The sequence below is a fragment of the Cherax quadricarinatus genome, unplaced genomic scaffold (assembly GCF_038502225.1).
Source record: "Cherax quadricarinatus isolate ZL_2023a unplaced genomic scaffold, ASM3850222v1 Contig2044, whole genome shotgun sequence".
Lineage (NCBI taxonomy): Eukaryota > Metazoa > Arthropoda > Malacostraca > Decapoda > Parastacidae > Cherax > Cherax quadricarinatus.
This window is the reverse complement of record NW_027197070.1, coordinates 8,808-32,262: the sequence shown is the minus strand read 5'-3', so window position 1 is coordinate 32,262 and position 23,455 is coordinate 8,808. Positions and strand designations below refer to the sequence as shown.

General features: G+C 42.9%; 1 protein-coding gene across 2 annotated transcripts in view; it reads left to right on the top strand.

Annotated features, from left to right (window-relative positions):
• The window catches only part of LOC128704243 (uncharacterized), a 44,714-nt gene extending 22,509 nt beyond the window's left edge, over window positions 1-22,205 (top strand). The window contains exons 1-3 of one of the 2 annotated variants that reach the window (XM_070081241.1): window positions 2,914-3,214; window positions 19,303-19,947; window positions 20,551-22,202. In XM_070081241.1, coding sequence (XP_069937342.1) covers window positions 19,333-19,947; window positions 20,551-21,105 — 1,170 coding nt within the window. In that variant the 5' untranslated portion in view covers window positions 2,914-3,214; window positions 19,303-19,332 and the 3' untranslated portion in view covers window positions 21,106-22,202. Of the gene's footprint in view, window positions 1-2,913; window positions 3,215-19,302; window positions 19,948-20,550 lie in introns of those variants that run through there. The other variant, XM_070081240.1, reaches the window with a different exon arrangement.
• The last annotated feature ends 1,250 nt before the right edge of the window (window positions 22,206-23,455 follow it).

Sequence of the window (23,455 nt, the reverse complement as noted above, 5' to 3'; positions counted from 1 at the left end):
GTGCTATTATGCCATGAACGCACTTGTGAAACGCTTTTGCAAAGTCTGTGTATATTACATCTGCATTCTGATTTTCTTCTAGTGCATCCAAGGCCATATCATAGTGATCCAGTATTATTATTATAATCAAGGGGGAAGTGCTAAACCCAGAGGATTATACAGCGCCTGGGGAGGGGGGGATGTGGAAGGCATTCAGGCTTAATTCGGGGAACTGGAGCACAAATCCAATTCCCTAAATCAAGAGCCCCTCCCCAACATCAAGGAACCTTCCTTGAGGGGAGTGATCTAGTAGTTGTGAGAGGCAGGAGCGACCTGCCCTGATCCCATGTTGCCCTGGATTGTGAAGTTTTTGGATTATTATTATAATCAAAAAGAAGCGCTAAGCCACAAGGACTAATGAAGTTTTTGGAAATCCAGGTGGTTTGCAATCATGCTTCTTGGCACTCTTTCAAAGATTTTTATGATGTGGGACGTTAGAGCTATTGGTCTATAGTTCTTAGCTAATGCTTTGCTGCCACATTTATGGAGTGGGGCTATATCTGTGAAAGGGGTTTCTTGCAGTTCTTAATGAACACAGAGTTCCACGAGTCTAGGCCCGGGGCTAAGTGCATGGGCATGTTCTCAATGGCTTTTTCAAAGTCCATCGGAGTTAGGGTAATGTCGGAAATCTGGCATACATTGATGGAGTTTTGAGGCTCATTCATGAAAAAATCATTTGGATTGTCGATCTTCAGACTGATTAGTGGCTCACTAAACACAAAGTCATACTGGGATTCCAGTATTTCACTCATTTCCTTGTTGTCATCTGTGAAAGTCCCATCCTGTCTGAGCAAGGGCCCGATACTACATGTGATATTTGCCTTGTTTTTGTCATATGAAAAGAAATATTTCGAATTTCTTTCAATTTCACTAATTGCTTTAAGCTCCTCCCGTCTCTCCTTGTTCCTGTAAGAGTCCTTTAACTTAAGTTCGATACTTTCCACTTCCCTGGTCAGCACTTCCGTGTATCAGATAATCTAGCGTTCCTGAGGAGCTCAGTGATTCTTCGTCGTCTAATGTAGAGGGAGCGTCTTTCTCCACTGTACTCCTCCTCCTCTTCTTTCTTAGAGGAATATGCCTAGAACATACTTCAGCCGCCAGAAATATGATCCTTTCAAGGCACTGGTTTGGATCCATGTTATTTAAGATATCTTCCTAACATGTTTCATTTAAGACATGGTTTACCTGGTCCCAGTTGATGTTCTTGTTGTTGAAGTTGTATTTGGTGAAGACACCTTCACAGATACGTGCATTTTGCTGATCAGGACCCCTGTGCATGCAAGTCTGAAGTTCGATTAGATTGTGATGATGTGTACATCACAGGGTAATGGTATCATGTGGGAGTTTGATACGTGGATAGGGTAAAGTAATACTCACGTAGGCTGGTAGTATGTATAATTACAGATAATGTGGGGAGCGCCCTAACAGCCGTAACCTTGTCTCTCTTGCTCACTCTCGTAAACTGACTGGCCGCCCACAGTACCCATATGTGAGGGGGTCTTTGAATACTGCTGTGGTCAGCACAATATGAATAGACAGTGACTCAGGCAGAGGCGGTTGGTAGTGAGTCAACTACTGGTACACTGGTTACTGGTAACTGGTTACTACTACTGAGAATGGATCAAAGAAAAATCTCGGTATATCACCGAGACATATACACCTCTTGAATACAGTATTAGATTTATGGCGATTCACTAAATTCGTATGAGTTATACGTTATTATAATTATGGGGAAGTGTTAAACTCGTAGGATTATAAAGCGTCTGTGGAGGGCATGGAAAGTATGCTTAATTCAGGGAAATGAAGCACAGATCCAATTCCCTAGATCAAGAGCCCTTTACCAGCGTCAAGGAACCTTCTTTAAGGGGATGGGTTGTACAGTGCCTGGGAAATGGAAGGCAATCTAGTTTGATCCATGGAAATGCTTGGTGATGTAACTGTTGGGGGCATAGTGGTAACTTTATTAAAGTATAATTACACAATCTTTGGATGATTACATTATAATCAGGGGAAGCGCTAAACCCATAGGGGTCATACAATATGAACGATTATAATCGAGTACCTAATAATGTGTAAATTATTTGCGAGAACCTCCAAAAAAAGTCAAAACGATTAATATCCAATGGGCAATTATGTGTTAGTATTATATTAATGGGAGAGCGCTAAATCCATAGGGGACATAAACCGCCAAGGGGAAATAAAAAAAAATAATTCTATCCAACGAAGGGGACAGCAAGTACAATTCCTAATTACGTGTTGAGGCAGGGCAGGTACCAGCACAACCTGCGTGCCTCTCAGATAACATGATCATCAAGATCACCAACAACTGCAGTGTGCATGTGCTGACGTTGCTCTGCCTGTCTGCCTCCTCCAGGCAAGTCTTCATTATCACAATTTTACATTATTGCTGTGCTGTAAGCACAAACCTCAGACAGTGCTAGCGTCAATCTCTCTTCAGTTTGCACTTATTATGCCATTTTTCACTCTCATAGTGTTCTCAAGTGATTCCTCGAAAGTGAAGTTGGTGTGGGATTATCAGATTTTTCATATTCAGCACATAGATGATTGAAAATATATGGAAAGTGTTGGAGAAATGCGAGGAAGGCCTGGGTGTATATAGTCCTCACTCTGGTCGCGGCGCCAATGCTGACTGTACAACAATTTTGCCCACTCAGCTGTTCTTCTCTCACTGCCAAGCGCAAGAACATACCTTAATCAATAATATATATCCCTAATTGTTCCACTTTCACCACTGATACACCAAATTATATTTTCCTATGTAAATTGCTGAATATTTACGAGACGTCTGTACGCGGAAAGGTAGAGGGAGGAAAGGGCGATGGGGTGATGCAGTACGTGTCATGGTGGTGGCTCCCGGCAGCAGCCAGGCGGGGCCTCCCCAGCGCCTTGTTCAGATTCATCCAGCTGCCAATTATGTGAATATTGGTGTCGCTCCTGCATTTTTTGACGTTATTCTTTGCTACTATCTCCTCATAAAATTTTAATCAGGGAGAGCAGTCGACATATCTTCATTACACCTCATCGATGCAGATTATAAACTAAAAATATACTTAGAATCGACAGAGGAAAAAGTTATAAAAAATGAGAAATGGATATTAACAAGATAATTAAAGTGAGGACATATATTTGAAATGACTTTCAAATAACTAAAAAGGTAAGGACATTTTTAATTTGCTTAGTTAACCTAACTTATGGTATTGTCCATCAGTATTTTTTTTAATAAACCAAAGTAGGTGAGATGGAATGTGAATTTAATAGATTGATAAAGCTGAAGGAAAATTGTATGCAAATTGAACTGTGTAAAATGAACGTAATGTAAATTGAACTGTGTAGTGAAATGAACGTAATGATAATGTTCAGTTCAGTACTGAACGTCCCTAGTTTAATCTGTGGTAAATACAGACATTGAACAAGTACCCAGGTACCCCCCGGTTCACCTAGTAATAAGTAGGTGCTTTATTTTATTCATCAGGAAACAGTACAAGTGTTTCCTGACACAGGTCCTCATTACATGACCATATTTAATTCCTCACCTGGGTGTTAGTAAGCTGTCTTGTTTACCTTCCTGGGACAAGGGCGAACAATCCCAAGGGAAAATAAGTAAGTTTATTCAGGTATACACAGATAGTTACATAGATTATCATACATAGCAGCATATATGTAGAGAACCTGGGATAACCCAAAAAAGTCAGATTGGCTTATTTCTATTAGGGTCCATTGTGTCTTTCTTGGCTTATTAACTTGACATAGGTAATAATCTTAGTGCTCTAGCAGACTTTAAAGATATGTAGTTATGAACCAGAGTATGTACAACGAAATGTGTTGGTATACAATGAGAGATGTGTATATTTCAATCTTAATTTTAGGGATCAAGTTTTTTTTTGTTAACTACAGGAGGGCAGGTGAAATGCAACTTTATTGACCAGCGTGAAGATAGGTTTTACACGATGCCTTTAGTTGTGTATTAGTTTTAAGTCATAACTCCGTGTCCCGTCTCTAGCTGACCTCCAGGGGTCCGATCATACCTGCTCCTGAAGCTGTGTACAGTGTTCACCTGCACCGCCTCTCCACCATTGTGTTCCACTATCTCCCGGGCGTCTCTTATTGCTCGTCTGTGTCTGCTAGGCTGTTCTTGTAGTCTCTCCTCATAGCTATTTCTTTCGGTTCTGGTACCAGTCTCGTTTATTTATTTATTTATTTTATGTCTTTGCAAACAGTACATTGAGATTTTGTATTTACAATAGTGGGTTGCAATGCAAAGAGAGCCTCTATTATGCCTAGACATTATGGGCCAACTTAACATTATTGGCTTCCAGACTACTTAACACTAAGGATTATATCATAGTTGTAAAGTAGGATAGTAATTATTTCATAGTTGTACAGTAGATTATTAATTGTAAGTGAATCAAAATTTGTACAAGACAAAAGATATATTCATATATTAAAAAATGCTTTTTGGATCTTTTAGTAAATTTAGTTTATGATCTGTAAGATAAACGCAGTGTAAAACAAGGGTGCTGTATGCAGTATTACTGTGTTGGTGTCAGATATATGCTGGTGTAATATTGTTCGTACATGGTATTATTATTATTATTATTATATTTCTATTTTTATTGGTAAAAGTAGACGACAGCTCATAGCGGATTTCTGCCATTAACTATAGTTTGAATTGTACAGTATTAGGTAGGTTTTAGATATTATTTTGCTGTCCCGGTGGAAAAACAAACTTAACGAAGCTTGCTTAGCTCATACCAACTTAAAATTACGTAGTGTGACTTAACCTTACTCTGCCATTGGTGTTTTAGAGTCGTGTCACGCCACGCGCGTGACGCGACTCGATACTTAATTTGAACTGAGCAAACGCTGTTTTTGCTAATAGTGTATCTCCTAAAATAACAGTTTACATAGGAATTGCTTGTTTATTCCATGTGTTTATATTATAAAATGTAAACTAATGCCCAAATTCCGTCATAAATATGGCATAATAATAATAAATTATTATTATTATACATAGATATTATTTTACATAGATAATAATTATTATTTGTTTACAGTTAACTAAGATGTGTTATCCTACTTCAACTCATTTTAGAGCAGAGGGTGAACGTGTGTGGGGAAGTGAACGTACAGTACCTGTGTGTGTGTATACTCGCCTGTATGAGGCAGCAGGGGTCAAATCTCAGCTCCTGGCCCTGCCTTTCAGCTTTCTACTTGCCAGATTCATTCCTTTCCGGCCTCGTGGGTCCTATCGTACCTATTCTGTATGGATTCTGCCTCCACATCTTCACCGAGATCATTCCACTCCCCGACCACCCTTAGACTGAAAAAATACTTCATGACATCCTTATCTACCTACTGAATTCCCCTGAGTATTTTGTATGTTGTTATATCATCTCTAGTTCTATCTTCCAATGTCGTTAAATGTGTGTACTCACCTAATTGTGGTTGCAGGGGTCAAGACTCAGCTCCTGGCCCCGCCTCTTCACTGATCGCTACTAGGTCCTCTCTGCTTCCTGAGCTTTGTCATACCTCGTCTTAAACCTATGTTTGGTTCCTGCCGCCACTACGTCACTTGCTAGGCTATTCCACTTCCTGACGACTCTATGACTGAAGAAATACTTCCTAACATCCCTGTGACTCGTCTGAGTCTTCAGCTTCCAGTTGTGACCCCTTGTTTCTATGTCCCCTCTCTGGAACATCCTGTCTCTGTCCACCTTATCTATTCCCTGCAGTATCTTGTATGTCGTTATCATGTCTACCCTGACCCTTCTGTCCTCCAGTGTCGTCAGTCCGATTTCCCTTAACCTTTCATTGTAGGACATTCCCCTGTTCTCTGGAACTAGCCTTGTTGCAAACCTTTGTACTTTCTCTAACTTCTTGACGTGCTTGACCAGGTGTGGGTTCCAAACTGGTGCTGCATACTCCAGTATGGGCCTGACGTACAGAGTGTACAGTCTTGAACGATTCCTTATTAAGGTATCGGAACGCTATTCTCAGGTTTGCCAGGCGCCCGTATGCTGCAGCAGTTGTCTGGTTGATGTGTGCTCCGGAGACGTGCTCGGTGTTACGGTTGTACTCACCTAGTTGTACTCACCTAGTTGAGGTTGCGGGGTCGAGTCCGAGCTCCTGGCCCCGCCTCTTCACTGATCGCTACTAGGTCACTCTCCCTGAGCCGTGAGCTTTATCATACCTCTGCTTAAAGCTATGTATGGATCCTGCCTCCACTACATCGCTTCCCAAACTATTCCACTTACTGACTACTCTGTGGCTGAAGAAATACTCATTTACTGGGAGCGCTTGAGGTTTCTAAACCTGTATTCCCTGGAACGCAGGAGGGAGAGATACATGATTATATACACCTGGAAAATCCTAGAGGGACTAGTACCGAACTTGCACACGAAAATCACTCACTACGAAAGCAAAAGACTTGGCAGACGATGCACCATCCCCCCAATGAAAAGCAGGGGTGTCACTAGCACGTTAAGAGACCATACAATAAGTGTCAGGGGCCCGAGACTGTTCAACTGCCTCCCAGCACACATAAGGGGGATTACCAACAGACCCCTGGCAGTCTTCAAGCTGGCACTGGACAAGCACCTAAAGTCAGTTCCTGATCAGCCGGGCTGTGGCTCGTACGTTGGTTTGCGTGCAGCCAGCAGCAACAGCCTGGTTGATCAGGCGCTGATCCACCAGGAGGCCTGGTCACAGACCGGGCCGCGGGGGCGTTGACCCCCGAAACTCTCTCCAGGTCTCCAGGTAACATCCCTGTGATTCATCTGTGTCTTCAGCTTCCAACTGTGCCCCCTTGTTACTGTGTCCAATCTCTGGAACATCCTGTCTTTGTCCACCTTGTCAATTCCTCTCAGTATTTTGTATGTCATTATCATGTCCCCCCTATCTCTCCTGTCCTCCAGTGTCGTCAGGTTGATTTCCCTTAACCTCTCCTCGTAGGACATACCTCTTAGCTCTGGGACTAGTCTTGTTGCAAACCTTTGCACTTTCTCTAGTTTCTTCACGTGCTTGGCTAGGTGTGGGTTCCAAACTGGTGCCGCATACTCCAATATGGGCCTAACGTACATGGTGTACAGGGTCCTGAATGATTCCTTATTAAGATGTCGGAATGCTGTTCTGAGGTTTGCTAGGCGCCCATATGCTGCAGCAGTTATTTGGTTGATGTGCGCTTCAGATGTGCCTGGTGTTATACTCACCCCAAGATCTTTTTCCTTGAGTGAGGTTTGTAGTCTCTGACCCCCTAGACTGTACTCCGTCTGCGGCCTTCTTTGCCCTTCCCCAATCTTCATGACTTTGCACTTGGTGGGATTGAACTCCAGGAGCCAATTGCTGGACCAGGTCTGCAGCCTGTCCAGATCCCTTTGTAGTTCTGCCTGGTCTTCGATCGAGTGAATTCTTCTCATCAACTTCACGTCATCTGCAAACAGGGACACCTCAGAGTCTATTCCTTCCGTCATGTCGTTCACAAATACCAGAAACAGCACTGGTCCTAGGACTGACCCCTGCGGGACCCCGCTGGTCACAGGTGCCCACTCTGACACCTCGCCACGTACCATGACTCGCTGCTGTCTTCCTGACAAGTATTCCCTGATCCATTGTAGTGCCTTCCCTGTTATCCCTGCTTGGTCCTCCAGTTTTTGCACCAATCTCTTGTGTGGAACTGTGTCAAACGCCTTCTTGCAGTCCAAGAAAATGCAATCCACCCACCCCTCTCTCTCTTGTCTTACTGCTGTCACCATGTCATAGAACTCCAGTAGGTTTGTGACACAGGATTTCCCGTCCCTGAAACCATGTTGGCTGCTGTTGATGAGATCGTTCCTTTCTAGGTGTTCCACCACTCTTCTCCTGATAATCTTCTCCATGATTTTGCATACTATACATGTCAGTGACATGTATAGTATACTGGCCTCGTATGGGCCAGTAGGCCTTCTGCAGTGTTCCTACATTCTTATGTTCTTATGTTCTTATGTCTGTAGTTTAATGCTTCATGTCTGTCTCCTTTTTTAAAGATTGGGACTACATTTGCTGTCTTCCATGCCTCAGGCAATCTCCCTGTTTCGATAGATGTATTGAATATTGTTGTTAGGGGTACACATAGTGCCTCTGCTCCCTCTCTCAATACCCATGGGGAGATGTTATCTGGCCCCATTGCCTTTGAGGTATCTAGCTCACTCAGAAGCCTCTTCACTTCTTCCTCGGTTGTGTGCACTGTGTCCAGCACTTGGTGTGCCCCACCTCTCCGTCTTTCTGGAGTCCCTTCTGTCTCCTCTGTGAACACTTCTTTGAATCTCTTGTTGAGTTCTTCACATACTTCACGGTCATTTCTTGTTGTCTCTCCTCCTTCCTTCCTTAGCCTGATTACCTGGTCCTTGACTGTTGTTTTCCTCCTGATGTGGCTGTACAACAGTTTCGGGTCAGATTTGGCTTTCGCTGCTATGTCATTTTCATATTGTCTTTGGGCCTCCCTTCTTATCTGTGCATATTCGTTTCTGGCTCTACGACTGTTCTCCTTATTCTCCTGGGTCCTTTGCCTTCTATATTTCTTCCATTCCCTAGCACACTTGGTTTTTGCCTCCCTGCACCTTTGGGTAAACCATGGGCTCATCCTGGCTTTTTCATTATTCCTGTTACCCTTGGGTACAAACCTCTCCTCAGCCTCCTTGCATTTTGTTGCTACATATTCCATCATCTCATTAACTGGCTTCCCTGCCAGTTCTCTGTCCCACTGAACCCCGTTCAGGTAGTTCCTCATTCCTGTGTAGTCCCCTTTCTTGTAGTTTGGCTTCATTCGTCCTGGCCTTCCTGCTTCTCCCTCCACTTGTAGCTCTACTGTGTATTCGAAGCTTAAAACCACATGGTCACTGGCCCCAAGGGGTCTTTCATATGTGATGTGTGTGTGTGTGTGTGTGTGTGTGTGTGTGTGTACTCATTTGTACTCACCTATTTGTGGTTGCAGGGGTCGAGTCACAGCTCCTGGCCCCGCCTCTTCGCTGATTGCTACTAGGTCCTCTCTCTCCCTGCCCCATGAGCTCTATCATACCTCGCCTTAAAACTATGTATGGTTCCTGCCTCCACTACATCACTTTCTAGGCTATTCCAAGGCCTGACTACTCTATGACTGAAGAAATACTTCCTAACATCCCTTTGATTCATCTGAGTCTTCAACTTCCAATTGTGACCTCTTGTGTCTGTGTCCCATCTCTGGAACATCCCGTCTTTGTCCACCTCGTCTATTCCGCGCAGTATTTTATATGTCGTTATCATGTCTCCCCTGACCCTCCTGTCCTCCAGTGTCGTCAGGCCGATTTCCCTCAACCTTTCTTCATAGGACAATCCCCGTAGCTCTGGGACTAGTCTTGTTGCAAACCTTTGTACTTTCTCTAATTTCTTGACGTGCTTGACTAGGTGTGGATTCCAAACTGGTGCTGCATACTCCAGTATGGGCCTGACGTAGATGGTATACAGAGTCTTAAACGAATCCTTACTGAGGTATCGGAACGCTATCCGTAGGTTTGCCAGGCGCCCGTATGCTGCAGCAGTTATCTGATTGATGTGCGCCTCAGGAGATATGCTCGGTGTTATACTCAACCCCAGATCTTTTTCCATGAGTGAGGTTTGCAGTCTTTGGCCATCTAAACTATATTGTGTCTGCGGTCTTCTTTGCCCTTCCCCAATCTTCATGACTTTGCATTTGGCAGGGTTAAATTCAAGGAGCCAGTTGCTGGACCAGGCTTGTAGCCTGTCCAGGTCTCTTTGTAGTCCTGCCTGATCCTCGTCTGATTTGATTCTTCTCATTAACTTCACATCATCTGCAAACAAGGACACTTCTGAGTCTATCCCTTCCGTTATGTCGTTCACATATACCAAGAACAGCACAGGTCCTAGGACTGACCCCTGTGGAACCCCGCTTGTCACAGGCGCCCACTCTGACACCTCGTCGCGTACCATGACTCGTTGTTGCCTCCCTGTCAGATATTCTCTGATCCATTGCAGTGCCTTTCCTGTTATGTGTGCCTGGTCCTCTAGCTTTTGCAGTAACCTCTTGTGAGGAACTGTGTCGAAGGCCTTCTTGCAGTCCAAAAATATGCAGTCGATCCACCCCTCTCTCTCTTGTCTTACTTCTGTCACCTTGTCATAAAACTCTAGTAGGTTTGTGACACAGGATTTTTCTTCCCTGAAACCGTGCTGGTTGTCAATTATACACTTGTTTCTTTCCAGGTGCCCCACCACTCTCCTCCTGATGATGATCTCCATGACCTTGCATACTATACACGTTAGTGATACAGGTCTGTAGTTTAGTGCCTCATGTCTGTCTCCCTTTTTAAAAATTGGGACTACATTTGCCATTTTCCACACCTCAGGGTGTTGCCCAGTTTCAAATGATGTGTTGAAGATCTTTGTTAATGGCTCACACAATATCTCTGCTCCCTCTTTAAGGACCCATGGAGAGATGTTGTCTGGTCCCACCGCCTTTGAGGTGTCAAGTTCGCATAGCAGCTTCTTCACCTCCTCCTTGGTTATATGTACCTCATCCAGCACTTGCTGGTGTGCCCCCCTGTTCTGATTTCTTGGAGTCCTACTGGTTTCCACTGTAAATACTTCTTTAAATCTTGTGTTGAGCTCCTGACAAACCTCTCGGTCGTTTCTTGTGAATTCCCCATCACCCTTCCTCAGTCTGATTACCTGGTCCTTGACTGTTGTTTTCCTCCTGATGTGGCTGTACAACAGCTTCGGGTCAGTCTTTACTTTTGATGCTATGTCATTTTCATATTGTCTCTGAGCCTCCCTTCTTATCTGTGCATATTCGTTTCTGGCTCTTCGGCTGATTTCTTTATTTTCCTGAGTTCTCTGTCTTCTGTACCTTTTCCATTCTCTAGTACACCTAGTTTTTGCCTCCCTACACCTTTGGGTGAACCAAGGACTCGTTATGTTCTTACCATTATTTCTGTTTCCCTTGGGAACAAACCTCTCCTCTGCCTCCTTGCATTTTGTTGCTACATAGTCCATCATTTCTTGTACTGGTTTTCCTGTCAGTTCCCTCTCCCACTGAATGTCTTGAAGGAAGTTCCTCATGCCTGAGTAGTGTGTGTGTGTGTGTGTGTGTGTGTGTGTGTGTGTGTGTGTGTGTGTGTGTGTGTGTGTGTGTGTGTGTGTGTGTGTGTGTGTGTGTACTTACCTAGTTGTGGTTGCAGGATCGATTTACAGCTCCTGGCCCTGCCTCTTCGCTGGCCGCTACCAGGTCACTTCCCGCTCCATGAGCTTTATCATACCTCTTCTTAAATCTATGTATGGATCCTGCCTCCACTACATCACTTTGTGTTTGTGTGTGTGTGTGTGTGTGTGTGTGTGTGTGTGTGTGTGTGTGTGTGTGTGTGTGTGTGTGTGTGTGTGTGCGTGTGTGTGCGCGCGTGCGTGCGTGTGTGTGAACGTGTTCGCGGGAGTAAGCGTGTCGCTGGTCGCTATTAGGTTCACCCCTGACTTCGTACCTCTTCTTAAAGCTATGTATGACTCCTGTCTCTACCACTTCATTCTGTGAGCGTGTGGGGAGGGATCATGGTTCTGGTGGGTGCTATAAGTGATGACGAAATTTTTATAACTTCATCCTTATTCAAAACATCTTTATTAAATATGGCATTTGTTTTCGCATGCACTTTTTTTAAGCGTTGGCTTTTGCACGATGTAAACGGCGAGAAAAATTATACATTATAGATTAGTCACACATAATATAAATCGGCATATACTTGCGTATAATTAAAACTAGTAATTAATAGTAAACAAGCAGCTTACGTCTGGCAGCGGGAAACTATTGGCCCGGTGGCCTGGTGGCTAAAGCTCCCGCTTCACACACGGAGGGCTCGGGTTCGATTCCCGGCGGGTGGAAACATTTCGACACGTTTCCTTACACCTGTTGTCTTGTTCACCTAGCAGCAAATAGGTACCTGGGTGTTAGTCGACTGGTGTGGGTCGCATCGTGGGGGACAAGATTAAGGACCCCAATGGAAATAAGTTAGACAGTCCTCGATGACGCACTGACTTTCTTGGGTTATCCTGGGTGGCTAACCCAGGATAACCCGAACGAAATTTTATCTTATCTCTTATCTTATCTATGACACATTGGAAACTGGTTTTACCTCCCCATTCTTGGAACGAACCTAACTGCACTCTGGAGCTAATGACCCCTACATGTTTAGTGCTTGTCTTTATTAAAATATGAACATTGGGAAGGTGAAAGAATACCGGTGACGGAGTACAGACTACTAAGATAGAGGTTTCCTGGAGTTTACCTGGAGTTTACCTGGAGAGAGTTTCGGGGGTCAACGCCCCCGCGGCCCGGTCTGTGACCAGGCCTCCTGGTGGATCAAGCTTGAAACAAAAAAAAGTAAGTCAAACATCGTTGGAGGAGCATATCAACATTGTCCGTGAACTTTCAGCAGGCTTTTGAACGACTTTCAGAAACTTCAAACCCTATGTCAGAAAATACTTCAGACTGCTGCCCCTTAAGGGTTTAGCGCTTAGTTATGATACTAATTGAGACCAAAAAATGTTTTACCAAATATTTCTTATTTTTTTTTATATTTCATTAAAACTATCATGACATTTTTTAGCAGAGTCACTTGTTTGCACAGAACTGCTAAATGCCTCAAATGATGTAGTGGAAGTTTTAGCAGTAAAGGTCGAGAACCAAAACCTAGTCATTGTGATAGTCTACAAGCCTCCGGATGCAACATCCCAGCAATTCCAGGAACAGCTGTTAAAAATTGACCACTGTCTGGAAAACCTTCCAGCTCCTGCACCCAACATCTTGCTCCTGGGGGATTTCAACTTAAGGCACCTAAAATGGAGGAATATAGCAAATAATATTGTTGCAGTAATAACACCAGGAGGCAGCTCTGATGAAAACTCACACTCACGCGAGCTTTTAAATCTCTGCACAAAATTCAATTTAAACCAGCAAATAATAGAGCCTACTAGACTGGAGAATACACTAGACCTCATCTTCACTAACAATGATGATCTGATAAGAAATATCACCATATCAAAAACAATATACTCAGATCACAACATAATTGAGGTTCAGTCATGTATGCGCGGAGCCCCAGACCGACATAATGAGATTAGTCACGAGGGAGCATTCACCAAATTCAACTTCAATAACAAAAACATAAAGTGGGACCAAGTAAACCAAGTCCTAACCGATATAAGCTGGGAAGATATACTAAGCAACACAGACCCCAACTTATGCCTAGAACAGATTAACTCGGTAGCACTCGATGTATGCACAAGGCTTATTCCTCTAAGAAAAAGGAGGAGTAGATGTAAAACAGAAAGAGACAGGCGCTCCCTTTACAGGCGACGGAAAAGAATAACAGAGCGGCTAAAAGAGGTCAATATATCTGAAATGCGTAGGGAGACACTGGTCAGAGAAATAGCAAGCATCGAACTTAAGCTAAAAGAATCCTTTAGGAGTCAGGAATCGCGGGAAGAACTAAAAGCCATAAATGAAATCGAAAGAAACCCAAAGTATTTCTTCTCCTATGCCAAATCAAAATCGAGAACAACGTCCAGTATTGGGCCCCTACTTAAACAAGATGGGTCCTACACAGATGACAACAAGGAAATGAGTGAGCTACTCAAGTCCCAATATGACTCAGTTTTTAGCAAGCCGCTAACCAGACTGAGAGTCGAAGATCAAAATGAATTTTTTATGAGAGAGCCACAAAATTTGATTAACACAAGCCTATCCGATGTTATCCTGACGCCAAATGACTTCGAACAGGCGATAAATGACATGCCCATGCACTCTGCCCCAGGGCCAGACTCATGGAACTCTGTGTTCATCAAGAACTGCAAGAAGCCCCTATCACGAGCCTTTTCCATCCTATGGAGAGGGAGCATGGACACGGGGGTCGTCCCACAGTTACTAAAAACAACAGACATAGCCCCACTCCACAAAGGGGGCAGTAAAGCAACAGCAAAGAACTACAGACCAATAGCACTAACATCCCATATCATAAAAATCTTTGAAAGGGTCCTAAGAAGCAAGATCACCACGCATCTAGAAACCCATCAGTTACACAACCCAGGGCAACATGGGTTTAGAACAGGTCGCTCCTGTCTGTCTCAACTATTGGACCACTACGACAAGGTCCTAAATGCACTAGAAGACAAAAAGAATGCAGATGTAATATATACAGACTTTGCAAAAGCCTTCGACAAGTGTGACCATGGCGTAATAGCGCACAAAATGCGTGCTAAAGGAATAACAGGAAAAGTCGGTCGATGGATCTATAATTTCCTCACTAACAGAACACAGAGAGTAGTCGTCAACAGAGTAAAGTCCGAGGCAGCTACGGTGAAAAGCTCTGTTCCACAAGGCACAGTACTCGCTCCCATCTTGTTCCTCATCCTTATATCCGACATAGACAAGGATGTCAGCCACAGCACCGTGTCTTCCTTTGCAGATGACACCCGAATCTGCATGACAGTGTCTTCCATTGCAGACACTGCAAAGCTCCAGGCAGACATCAACCAAATCTTTCAGTGGGCTGCAGAAAACAATATGAAGTTCAACGATGAGAAATTTCAATTACTCAGATATGGTAAACATGAGGAAATTAAATCTTCATCAGAGTACAAAACAAATTCTGGCCACAAAATAGAGCGAAACACCAACGTCAAAGACCTGGGAGTGATCATGTCGGAGGATCTCACCTTCAAGGACCATAACATTGTATCAATCGCATCTGCTAGAAAAATGACAGGATGGATAATGAGAACCTTCAAAACTAGGGAGGCCAAGCCCATGATGACACTCTTCAGGTCACTTGTTCTATCTAGGCTGGAATATTGCTGCACACTAACAGCACCTTTCAAGGCAGGTGAAATTGCCGACCTAGAAAATGTACAGAGAACTTTCACGGCGCGCATAACGGAGATAAAACACCTCAATTATTGGGAGCGCTTGAGGTTCCTAAACCTGTATTCCCTGGAACGCAGGAGGGAGAGATACATGATTATATACACCTGGAAAATCCTAGAGGGACTAGTACCGAACTTGCACACGAAAATCACCCACTACGAAAGCAAAAGACTTGGCAGACGATGCACCATCCCCCCAATGAAAAGCAGGGGTGTCACTAGCACGTTAAGAGACCATACAATAAGTGTCAGGGGCCCGAGACTGTTCAACTGCCTCCCAGCACACATAAGGGGGATTACCAACAGACCCCTGGCAGTCTTCAAGCTGGCACTGGACAAGCACCTAAAGTCAGTTCCGGATCAGCCGGGCTGTGGCTCGTATGTTGGTTTGCGTGCAGCCAGCAGCAACAGCCTGGTTGATCAGGCTCTGATCCACCAGGAGGCCTGGTCTCAGACCGGGCCGCGGGGGCGTTGACCCCCGGAACTCTCTCCAGGTAAACTCCAGGTATGAAAAGTACCATAAAATCTAAGAGATTAGGTCCGCCCACAGGATGGGTATGGGGTGCATAATAAACATATTAAACTAACTAAACTCGCTGGGACTGAATTCAAGTAGTCATTTGTCTGACCATCCCAGTACTCTGAGCTTTGCTAAGATCTCTCCAACACATTTGTCATCAAGGAAAGATCCTAGACTTACGAAAGAGGCAAAGCAAATGCGATAGTAATTATGGACAAGGTAGATTATAGGGGAAAAATGATCATCATATTAGAAGACTGGGGAACGTGCCTCTTAAGGACCCCAATGGAAATACAGTCCACGATGACACGCTGACTTTCTTGAGTTATCCTGGATGGCTAACCCTCCTAACTTAAAAATTCTGAAGATACCAGAATAATAATAATGTGTTGTTTCAACACTTGCCTGCAGGTATGTAGACAACACCTTACGTGTCCCATTTGTAATTTTTTTTTTTTTGGTTGTTTCCTAACACATTTTACCTTCTCTACCTGTCACATACCCGTGACCGGTTTTGAGGGGTTGTCTAAACCCTCGCAGCCTGGCTTTCCTGTTGATTGCCTGTTCAACCAGGCTGTTGCTATTGCGGCTCGCTGGCCCACATAGCCATCACAGCCTGGTTGATCTGGCACTTGGTGGAGATACTAATCCAGTCCTCTTAGACTTCTCAACATTTGTTTCGGTAGTATCTCTGATAACTGCTGGTAACAGGTTGAATAGTGGGAATAAGACACATGCACAATAAAGACATTTATTGCAAGATACTTTTCGCCACTGGTGGATTTTTTGAAAAATTCACCAGTAGCCACACGTCTCCTTCATTATGTCTTAATTGTATGTGTGTCTTGTTCCCACCATATATTAGCTTTAATATACATGTACATTAAATAGTCTTGGGCCACAAATTTGACAGTTCTTTTACTGTGCCTATTATTATTATTATTATTATTCTAGTTAAATTAAGAGCTAAACGCGTAGGGGTCATACAACGCTGGTTATTGCGCCTATGGCATCCCTGCTTTTAAAACTCAGGGTTTACTTTATTTACACTTACCTATACCTCGCTCCAGTAAGTTATGGTAGTGTATAGATTTGGGGCTTGGTTCCTCGAGTGCAATATCTTCCTTGTATGTATCAGACATTTCTTGAGGCGTCTTGCCTCCATATTCACTCTCTTTTGGCTTTCCTTCACATTCACCCTGCATCTTTTCTCACCTTCCTTGCGAAGTTCAGACAATTCATATTTGACCCTCCCCACTTTCGTGTGCAAAAGCTCAATTGACTGCAACAGCTTTAATGCTCACTCCTGAACACCTCCAGTCTAATTATCATGCTATTGCAGTGTATAATAATGGTTCTAAATCTCCCAGTGGTGTCGGGTACACAGTTGCTTTTCCTGAAAAAATCTAAGATCATTTACTATAATCGGCCAATATTTTCACAGCAGAGTTCTCTAATTCTCGCTTCTGTCATGCACATTGCCACTATGTCTGCCTCGTCATTTGTAGTGTTTCGGACTTGCAAAGTGCTTTACAAGTTACCCAGAAATTCGACTCGTCCCGTCCCATCCTCCTCCGTTTACAGCTTTAGTTATGTCACATTTCTAGTACATACAAAAAGTTTTTTGTAGGGTTTCTGGGCGCGCCGATGTTCTGGGCACTGAACAAGTAAGCTCAGCTGCTTGGTCAGCTGTTTATGATCTGATTTCCCACATATGTATTCCTTTCTCAGACTATTTTGTTCAGTGCTCTGGCAACTCTGCAACTGGTGGTGACAGCGTTGGTAGACCCCTGGCTGTCTTCAAGAGGGAGCTCGACAGGCACTTAGTACCTGACCAGCCAGGTTGTAGCTCGTACATCGGTTTATGTGCGGCTAGCAGTAACAACCTGGTTGATCAGGCCTTGATCTACCACGAGGCCTGGTCACAGACTGGGCCGTGGGGGCGTTGACACCCCCGAACCCCCCTCCAGGTATAACCACATTTAGGATTTTGGCCATCTCACCTCTGTCATGTTTGAGACCACAGGCTTACCCACACTCCTCTCACTGATGAATACCACATAGAGAAACGATAAACACTTTTGCTAGGACTGTCAGGGCGCACTATTCCACCATATTGACTTGCCATATTTTCCACATTCCAGATTTCCACATGGTAAGTCAATATGGCATCAAGTCGAGGTTTAAGAACCTCAAATTGGCGCCTCTATCAGCAGGCATGCAGGATCCTGACTTGATCTAACTGACCTTGCTGAAAGTCCCAACTGTGGACCCACGCTATTTTAACAGACTAACCTGTTGCACTAACAATGATTTCTGTTTTCCTCTTGCATTGGCTTCCACCCATCATAACTCCTACCCTCGAACACACCCATCACTTACCCCCGGCCCATCGCTCACCCCCCCCGCCCATCGCTCACCCCCCCCGCCCATCGCTCACCCCCCCGCCCATCGCTCACCCCCCCCCGCCCATCGCTCACCCCCCCCGCCCATCGCTCACCCCCCGCCCATCGCTCACCCCCCCCGCCCATCGCTCACCCCCACCCGCTCACATCCCGCCCATCACTCACCACCTGTGGAAAATACTGTATATTTTCCGAAAATACAGTGTATTTCATATGTAAATTGATGGAATATATTGTAGATAATAAAAATTAATTTGTAAATAAATAAAGAACCAGCGAAATTGGTGAGTGTGGCTGGGGAGAGATGCCATTGTTTTGAACTGAGTGAATTAACGTTAATTGAAATCGGAAGAATTTTCGTCGCTCTAGAGGTTATATTGTGTTTAAAACCTCTCAAATAGGAGCTGAAATTGTTGGATTTGCAGTCCTGCATAACGTGAGCATTAGGCGAGTGGACAGGAAAGTCAGGGAACCCCAGCTAAGTCATGTCTATGTTTATGTTGAAATTCTGGCCAGTATTTTCTTCATATTTTAGGCAGGGGTTTGTGTATGACACACCAAGTAATCTCCAGACAGGTAATTCCTTCAGTGTCTCATCATAATAATATTCATAGTAATAAATTAGGCACGTCTAATTTATCTCATCTTAGTGCCTTCTCAACTCAGTGACTGGTATGGATGCAAATCTTGGGGCCTTTTTGGTTCCACATGGGCCGCAAACCAGATTTTTCTAACACACACATGTTTAAAATTCAGAAGCAAGTTAAAGACCTACTATACCACAGAGACAGGAGAGATGCTGGCAAGGCCTGAAATATAGCAAGGTAAAGACATTACCACAAAGCTAACAGGGTGCATGAATCATTCTGGGCAGCTGATTGTTAAGAGGTGAGATCCAAATGTATCTCAGGCATCACACATATATCTATTAATGATTTCAGGGATCATCACCCCAACAGTCAAGTCTTGGATTAGGACTTGCATTTTGAATATATATATATGTATATATATATATACACACACAGTCTCTCAAGCTCCTCTCTAGTCTCTATAACTAACTTTGTTAGCCTATTTATTATCATTACTGTTAGTTGTATCTGTCTGTACTTGCCTAGTTGTACTCACCTAGTTGAGGTTGCAGGGGTTGAGTCCAAGCTCCTGGCCCCGCCTCTTCACTGGTCGCTACACTTGCTTACACTTGATATGTTAAGACTAAAATAATTAAAATATCCTGCTTTCACTGCAGAATATTATTAGTACAGTACCAGTAACTGCATTATCTTGGAGTCTAGATGTGTATGTGTGTGGGGGGGGGGGGGGGAAGTGTTATGGAGCTATACTGTATACTGGTAGGTGATTGCACTCTTATCACATTTCACTTTGCAGGGAGGCTTGGATGAGTGTTATTCTGAGGAAATGTGTGCTATGCATTCCTATGATATCAAGAACTGCGGTTATGACACCCGGTGCAAGATGTCCGTTGGTGGAGGGTGTGGAAATGACAGCAGTGGTCCCCTGCAAATTAACACAGCAGGAAGATATGGAAGTAAGCTATGTTGTGACACACACTCCTTGGCCACTGTCACTCCTAACAATTATCAAGCAGCTCCTTCCACAATTACAAAGAGTACCTTAGGAGATGGTTGCTATGATGTCACTCTAAATGATGGCACTAGTGGTACTTACGTTAAAACAAGTTTGCAAGACATCACTGCAGACTCATCTGCAACACCTATTCGCCCTACTGAGTGCTCTTTTAGTGGAAATAAAGATAAACTTGTCCATAAGATTCCTACTAATGAGGTCATAGGACATGGAACAACAGATCTGAGTAAAGTTGAGCCTCGGAGTGAGGGAGCAGAGATGGTGGGGGGTGCAGGTATGATGAGGGCAGGTGGACGACACCACTTGGTTGACATTCATGGATTGGCAGTATTCTTGCGGCAGTCTACCCGGTGTTTGTCATGTCGAGCCTCCCGCTGCCTTTACATCACTGGCACCATCTCTGCCCACCTGGCAGCTGTCACACAGGTATGTAATAACATGCACTTACTATAGCAATAAGCAAATATTTCTGGTAAATTTCTCCAAAGCTGTATTTTATTACACAAATAACACGCACTTAGAAGAGAGGAGCTTACAACGACGTTTTGGTCCGACTTGGACCGAACTTGTAAATGCTCCAAGTCAGTCCGAAATGTCGTCGTAAGTTCCTCTCTTCTATGTGCAGGTTATTTGTGTATTGTTCCAGTCACGGTATTGTGCCTTTTTTTGTTGTATGTATTTTAATATACAGTGGACCCCGGTTAACGATATTTTTTCACTCCAGAAGTATGTTCAGGTGCCAGTACTGACCGAATTTGTTCCCATAAGGAATATTGTGAAGTAGATTAGTCCATTTCAGACCCCCAAACATACACGTACAAACGCACTTACATAAATACACTTACATAATTGGTCGCATTCGGAGGTGATCGTTATGCGGGGGTCCACTGTATTGTGATTTTTCATAAGATTAAAAAAGTTTGTGAGTACAGGATATATTGCAGAGTAGTTGATAATGAGCTGGAAGTTAAGTTCTAGTTGTTTATCTAATATGTTTTTCATAATAGATTTGCTCTATTCTTTCACCAGGTGAAAATAACCTGTCAAAAGTGTCACTATACTACATCGCAGGCCCTTTCCCGGCCTGCTGCTGCTTCAGATGAGCCGGGTTCACCTCACCCCACCTCTCTGCAGCCTACCCCACCCTCAGACAGTCAAAGTCCCCTCCAACCCACTCCATCTAATGACTTGCATCCCTCATTGTCGTATATAGCAACCATTCACCAGAATTCATTCAAGAAACCCACAGAAAAGCAAGTACCTCCTGTAGCACTCCCTCCTACCTCCAAAGCAAATGGAACAACCAACCAGCAAGCTTTACAAAATGGACCATCCAACAAACTGCTGTCTTTGTTGTCTCTGCCTCCCTTGCAACCTTTGGAGGAAGTGTGTGTGAAGGAGGAAACACCATCATCACCCCAGATCACCAGCTCCTTCCACACTGTACAGACATCAGCCACACTTGCAGATGCTCATAAATTTCTCCCTTGCCATGAGAGGTGTGACATAACACACAGCTGCAGTCACTCTGCCTCACCTCCACCCTGCCTAGATCTTCACAATAGTGAGTTTTTGCTATATTAAACTTTGTGTGTTATTTCATGATTAAATGATTACCCAACTTTTTTTCATGCTATATTAGTACTAGTAGTGATATGTAAATATGGAGAAATATACAGTATACAACATCTGTACCATAGTATAGTAAAACAATTGAAAATGCTCTTTTTACCATTGCAAATGTCCCTCACTTTGTGATAAATGTGTTCCAAGCCCATGGCACATACAATATATAAGAATTGAATAAAAGGAAAGCAAATTGACATGTGAAAATAGAGGGAGATGTTGCAAGACCTTGACTGTACTACTGTCTCCTTTCTAGTACATTATTAGGATAATACATATTGTACATTATATTCAAATGAGTAAGGTGCTTTCACCATCAAACATAACCAATGCAATAAATGTAGAGATAGAAGAGCCATTTAGAGTGGGCCTGGAGGCATGTGAAGACTTCAAGAATTGCTTAGTCATTCAACACCTATTTGTAGGCACTGTAGGCCAGTGTTTATATGATGTTTGAACTTGAGACTTCTTCAGGCTAGGGTCATTGTGTCTAACTGTGGAAGTCTCTCAGCTTGTGCAAAACAATTCTGCCAGCTTCTTTGTAGGTTCTCCATATTAAGAAGCACTTTCAGTTCCTCTTCCTGATCAGCAGATGTAGTAGTACTGCACTATAATCTTCGTCAGGTTAGCTACATTTTTTTCTCTATTATAAAAATCGATGAGCTCCATGTTATCTTCTTCCTCATGGTTCAAGAAACATTCTCTTACCATTTTCTGTTGCAGTTAAACAACTTGTTGAATAATTGTGAACAATTTGGGTAAGCCCTTGAAGTTTATAATTCAGCCTCTCCAAAGAAATTTTTATGCACTGTTCAAGGTGGAGGACTTTATTTGATCCTCTGAAGTCTTGATGTTATTGAGGGCATCTTCACAGTGTAATCCTTCCACTATCATTATGCAAATTGCTTTCAAATGCATAAGAGTGCATTTATTTCACACACAAATTACTGGTAGAATGGGGGATCATTGCATAAAAGTGAATTCACATATATTCATCATAGACAGAGATTACTGTGTGTTGGCATTTGCAGCATAATAACTACTGTTAGGATAAATAAATACAGTTCAAACTTATAGCTTATAGTGTATAGTTTTATTTTTTCTCTTTAACCCTGCTTTTTATATATGTGTATGTGTGTGTGTGTGTGTATATATAATATATATATATATATATATATATATTTTTATATATATATATATATATATATATATTATATATATATATATATATATGTATATGTATATATATATGTATATATATATATAGGTATATATATATGTATATATATATATATATATATATATATTATATATATATATATATATATTTTGTATATATATTTATATTTTATATATATATTTTATATATATATTTTCTAGGTAGTAGGTTGGTAGACAGCAACCACCCAGGGAGGTACTACCGTCCTGCCAAGTGAGTGTAAAACGAAGCCTGTGATTGTTTTACATGATGGTAGGATTGCTGATGTCTTTTGTCTGTCTCATAAATATGCAAGATTACAGGCATGTCTTGCTACTTCTACTTACACTTAGGTCACACTACACATACATGTACACATTTATTTATACACACTCATCTGAGTTTTCTTTGATTTTATCTTAATAGTTCTTGGTCTTATTAATTTTCCTTTTATATCCATGGGGAAGTGGAATAAGAATCTTTCCTCCGTAAGCCATGCGTGTTGTAAAAGTCAACTAAAATGCCGGGAACAATGGGCTAGTAACCCCTTTTCCTGTAAAGATTACTAAAAAGAATAAGAAGAAGAAAATTGTCAAAGTGGGAAGTCTGAATGTGCGTGGATGTTGTGCAGATGATAAGAAAGAGATGATTGTGGATGTTATGAATGAGAAGAAGCTGGATGTCCTGGCTTTAAGTGAAACAAAGCTGAAGGGGGTGGGAGAGTTTCAGTGGAGAGGAATAAATGGGATTAGGTCAGGGGTTTCAAATAGAGTTAGAGCTAAAGAAGGAGTAGCAATAATGTTGAAGGATAAGCTATGGCAGGAAAAGAGGGACTATAAATGTATTAATTCAAGGATTATGTGGAGTAAAATAAAGATTGGATGTGAAAAGTGGGTTATAATAAGCGTGTATGCACCTGGAGAAGAGAGAAGTGTAGAGGAGAGAGAGAGATTTTGGGAAATGTTGAGTGAATGCGTGGGGAGTTTTGAATCAAGTGTGAGAGTAATGGTGGTTGGGGATTTTAATGCTAAAGTGGGTAAAAATGTTATGGAGGGAGTAGTAGGTAAATTTGGGGTGCCAGGGGTAAATGTAAATGGGGAGCCTTTAATT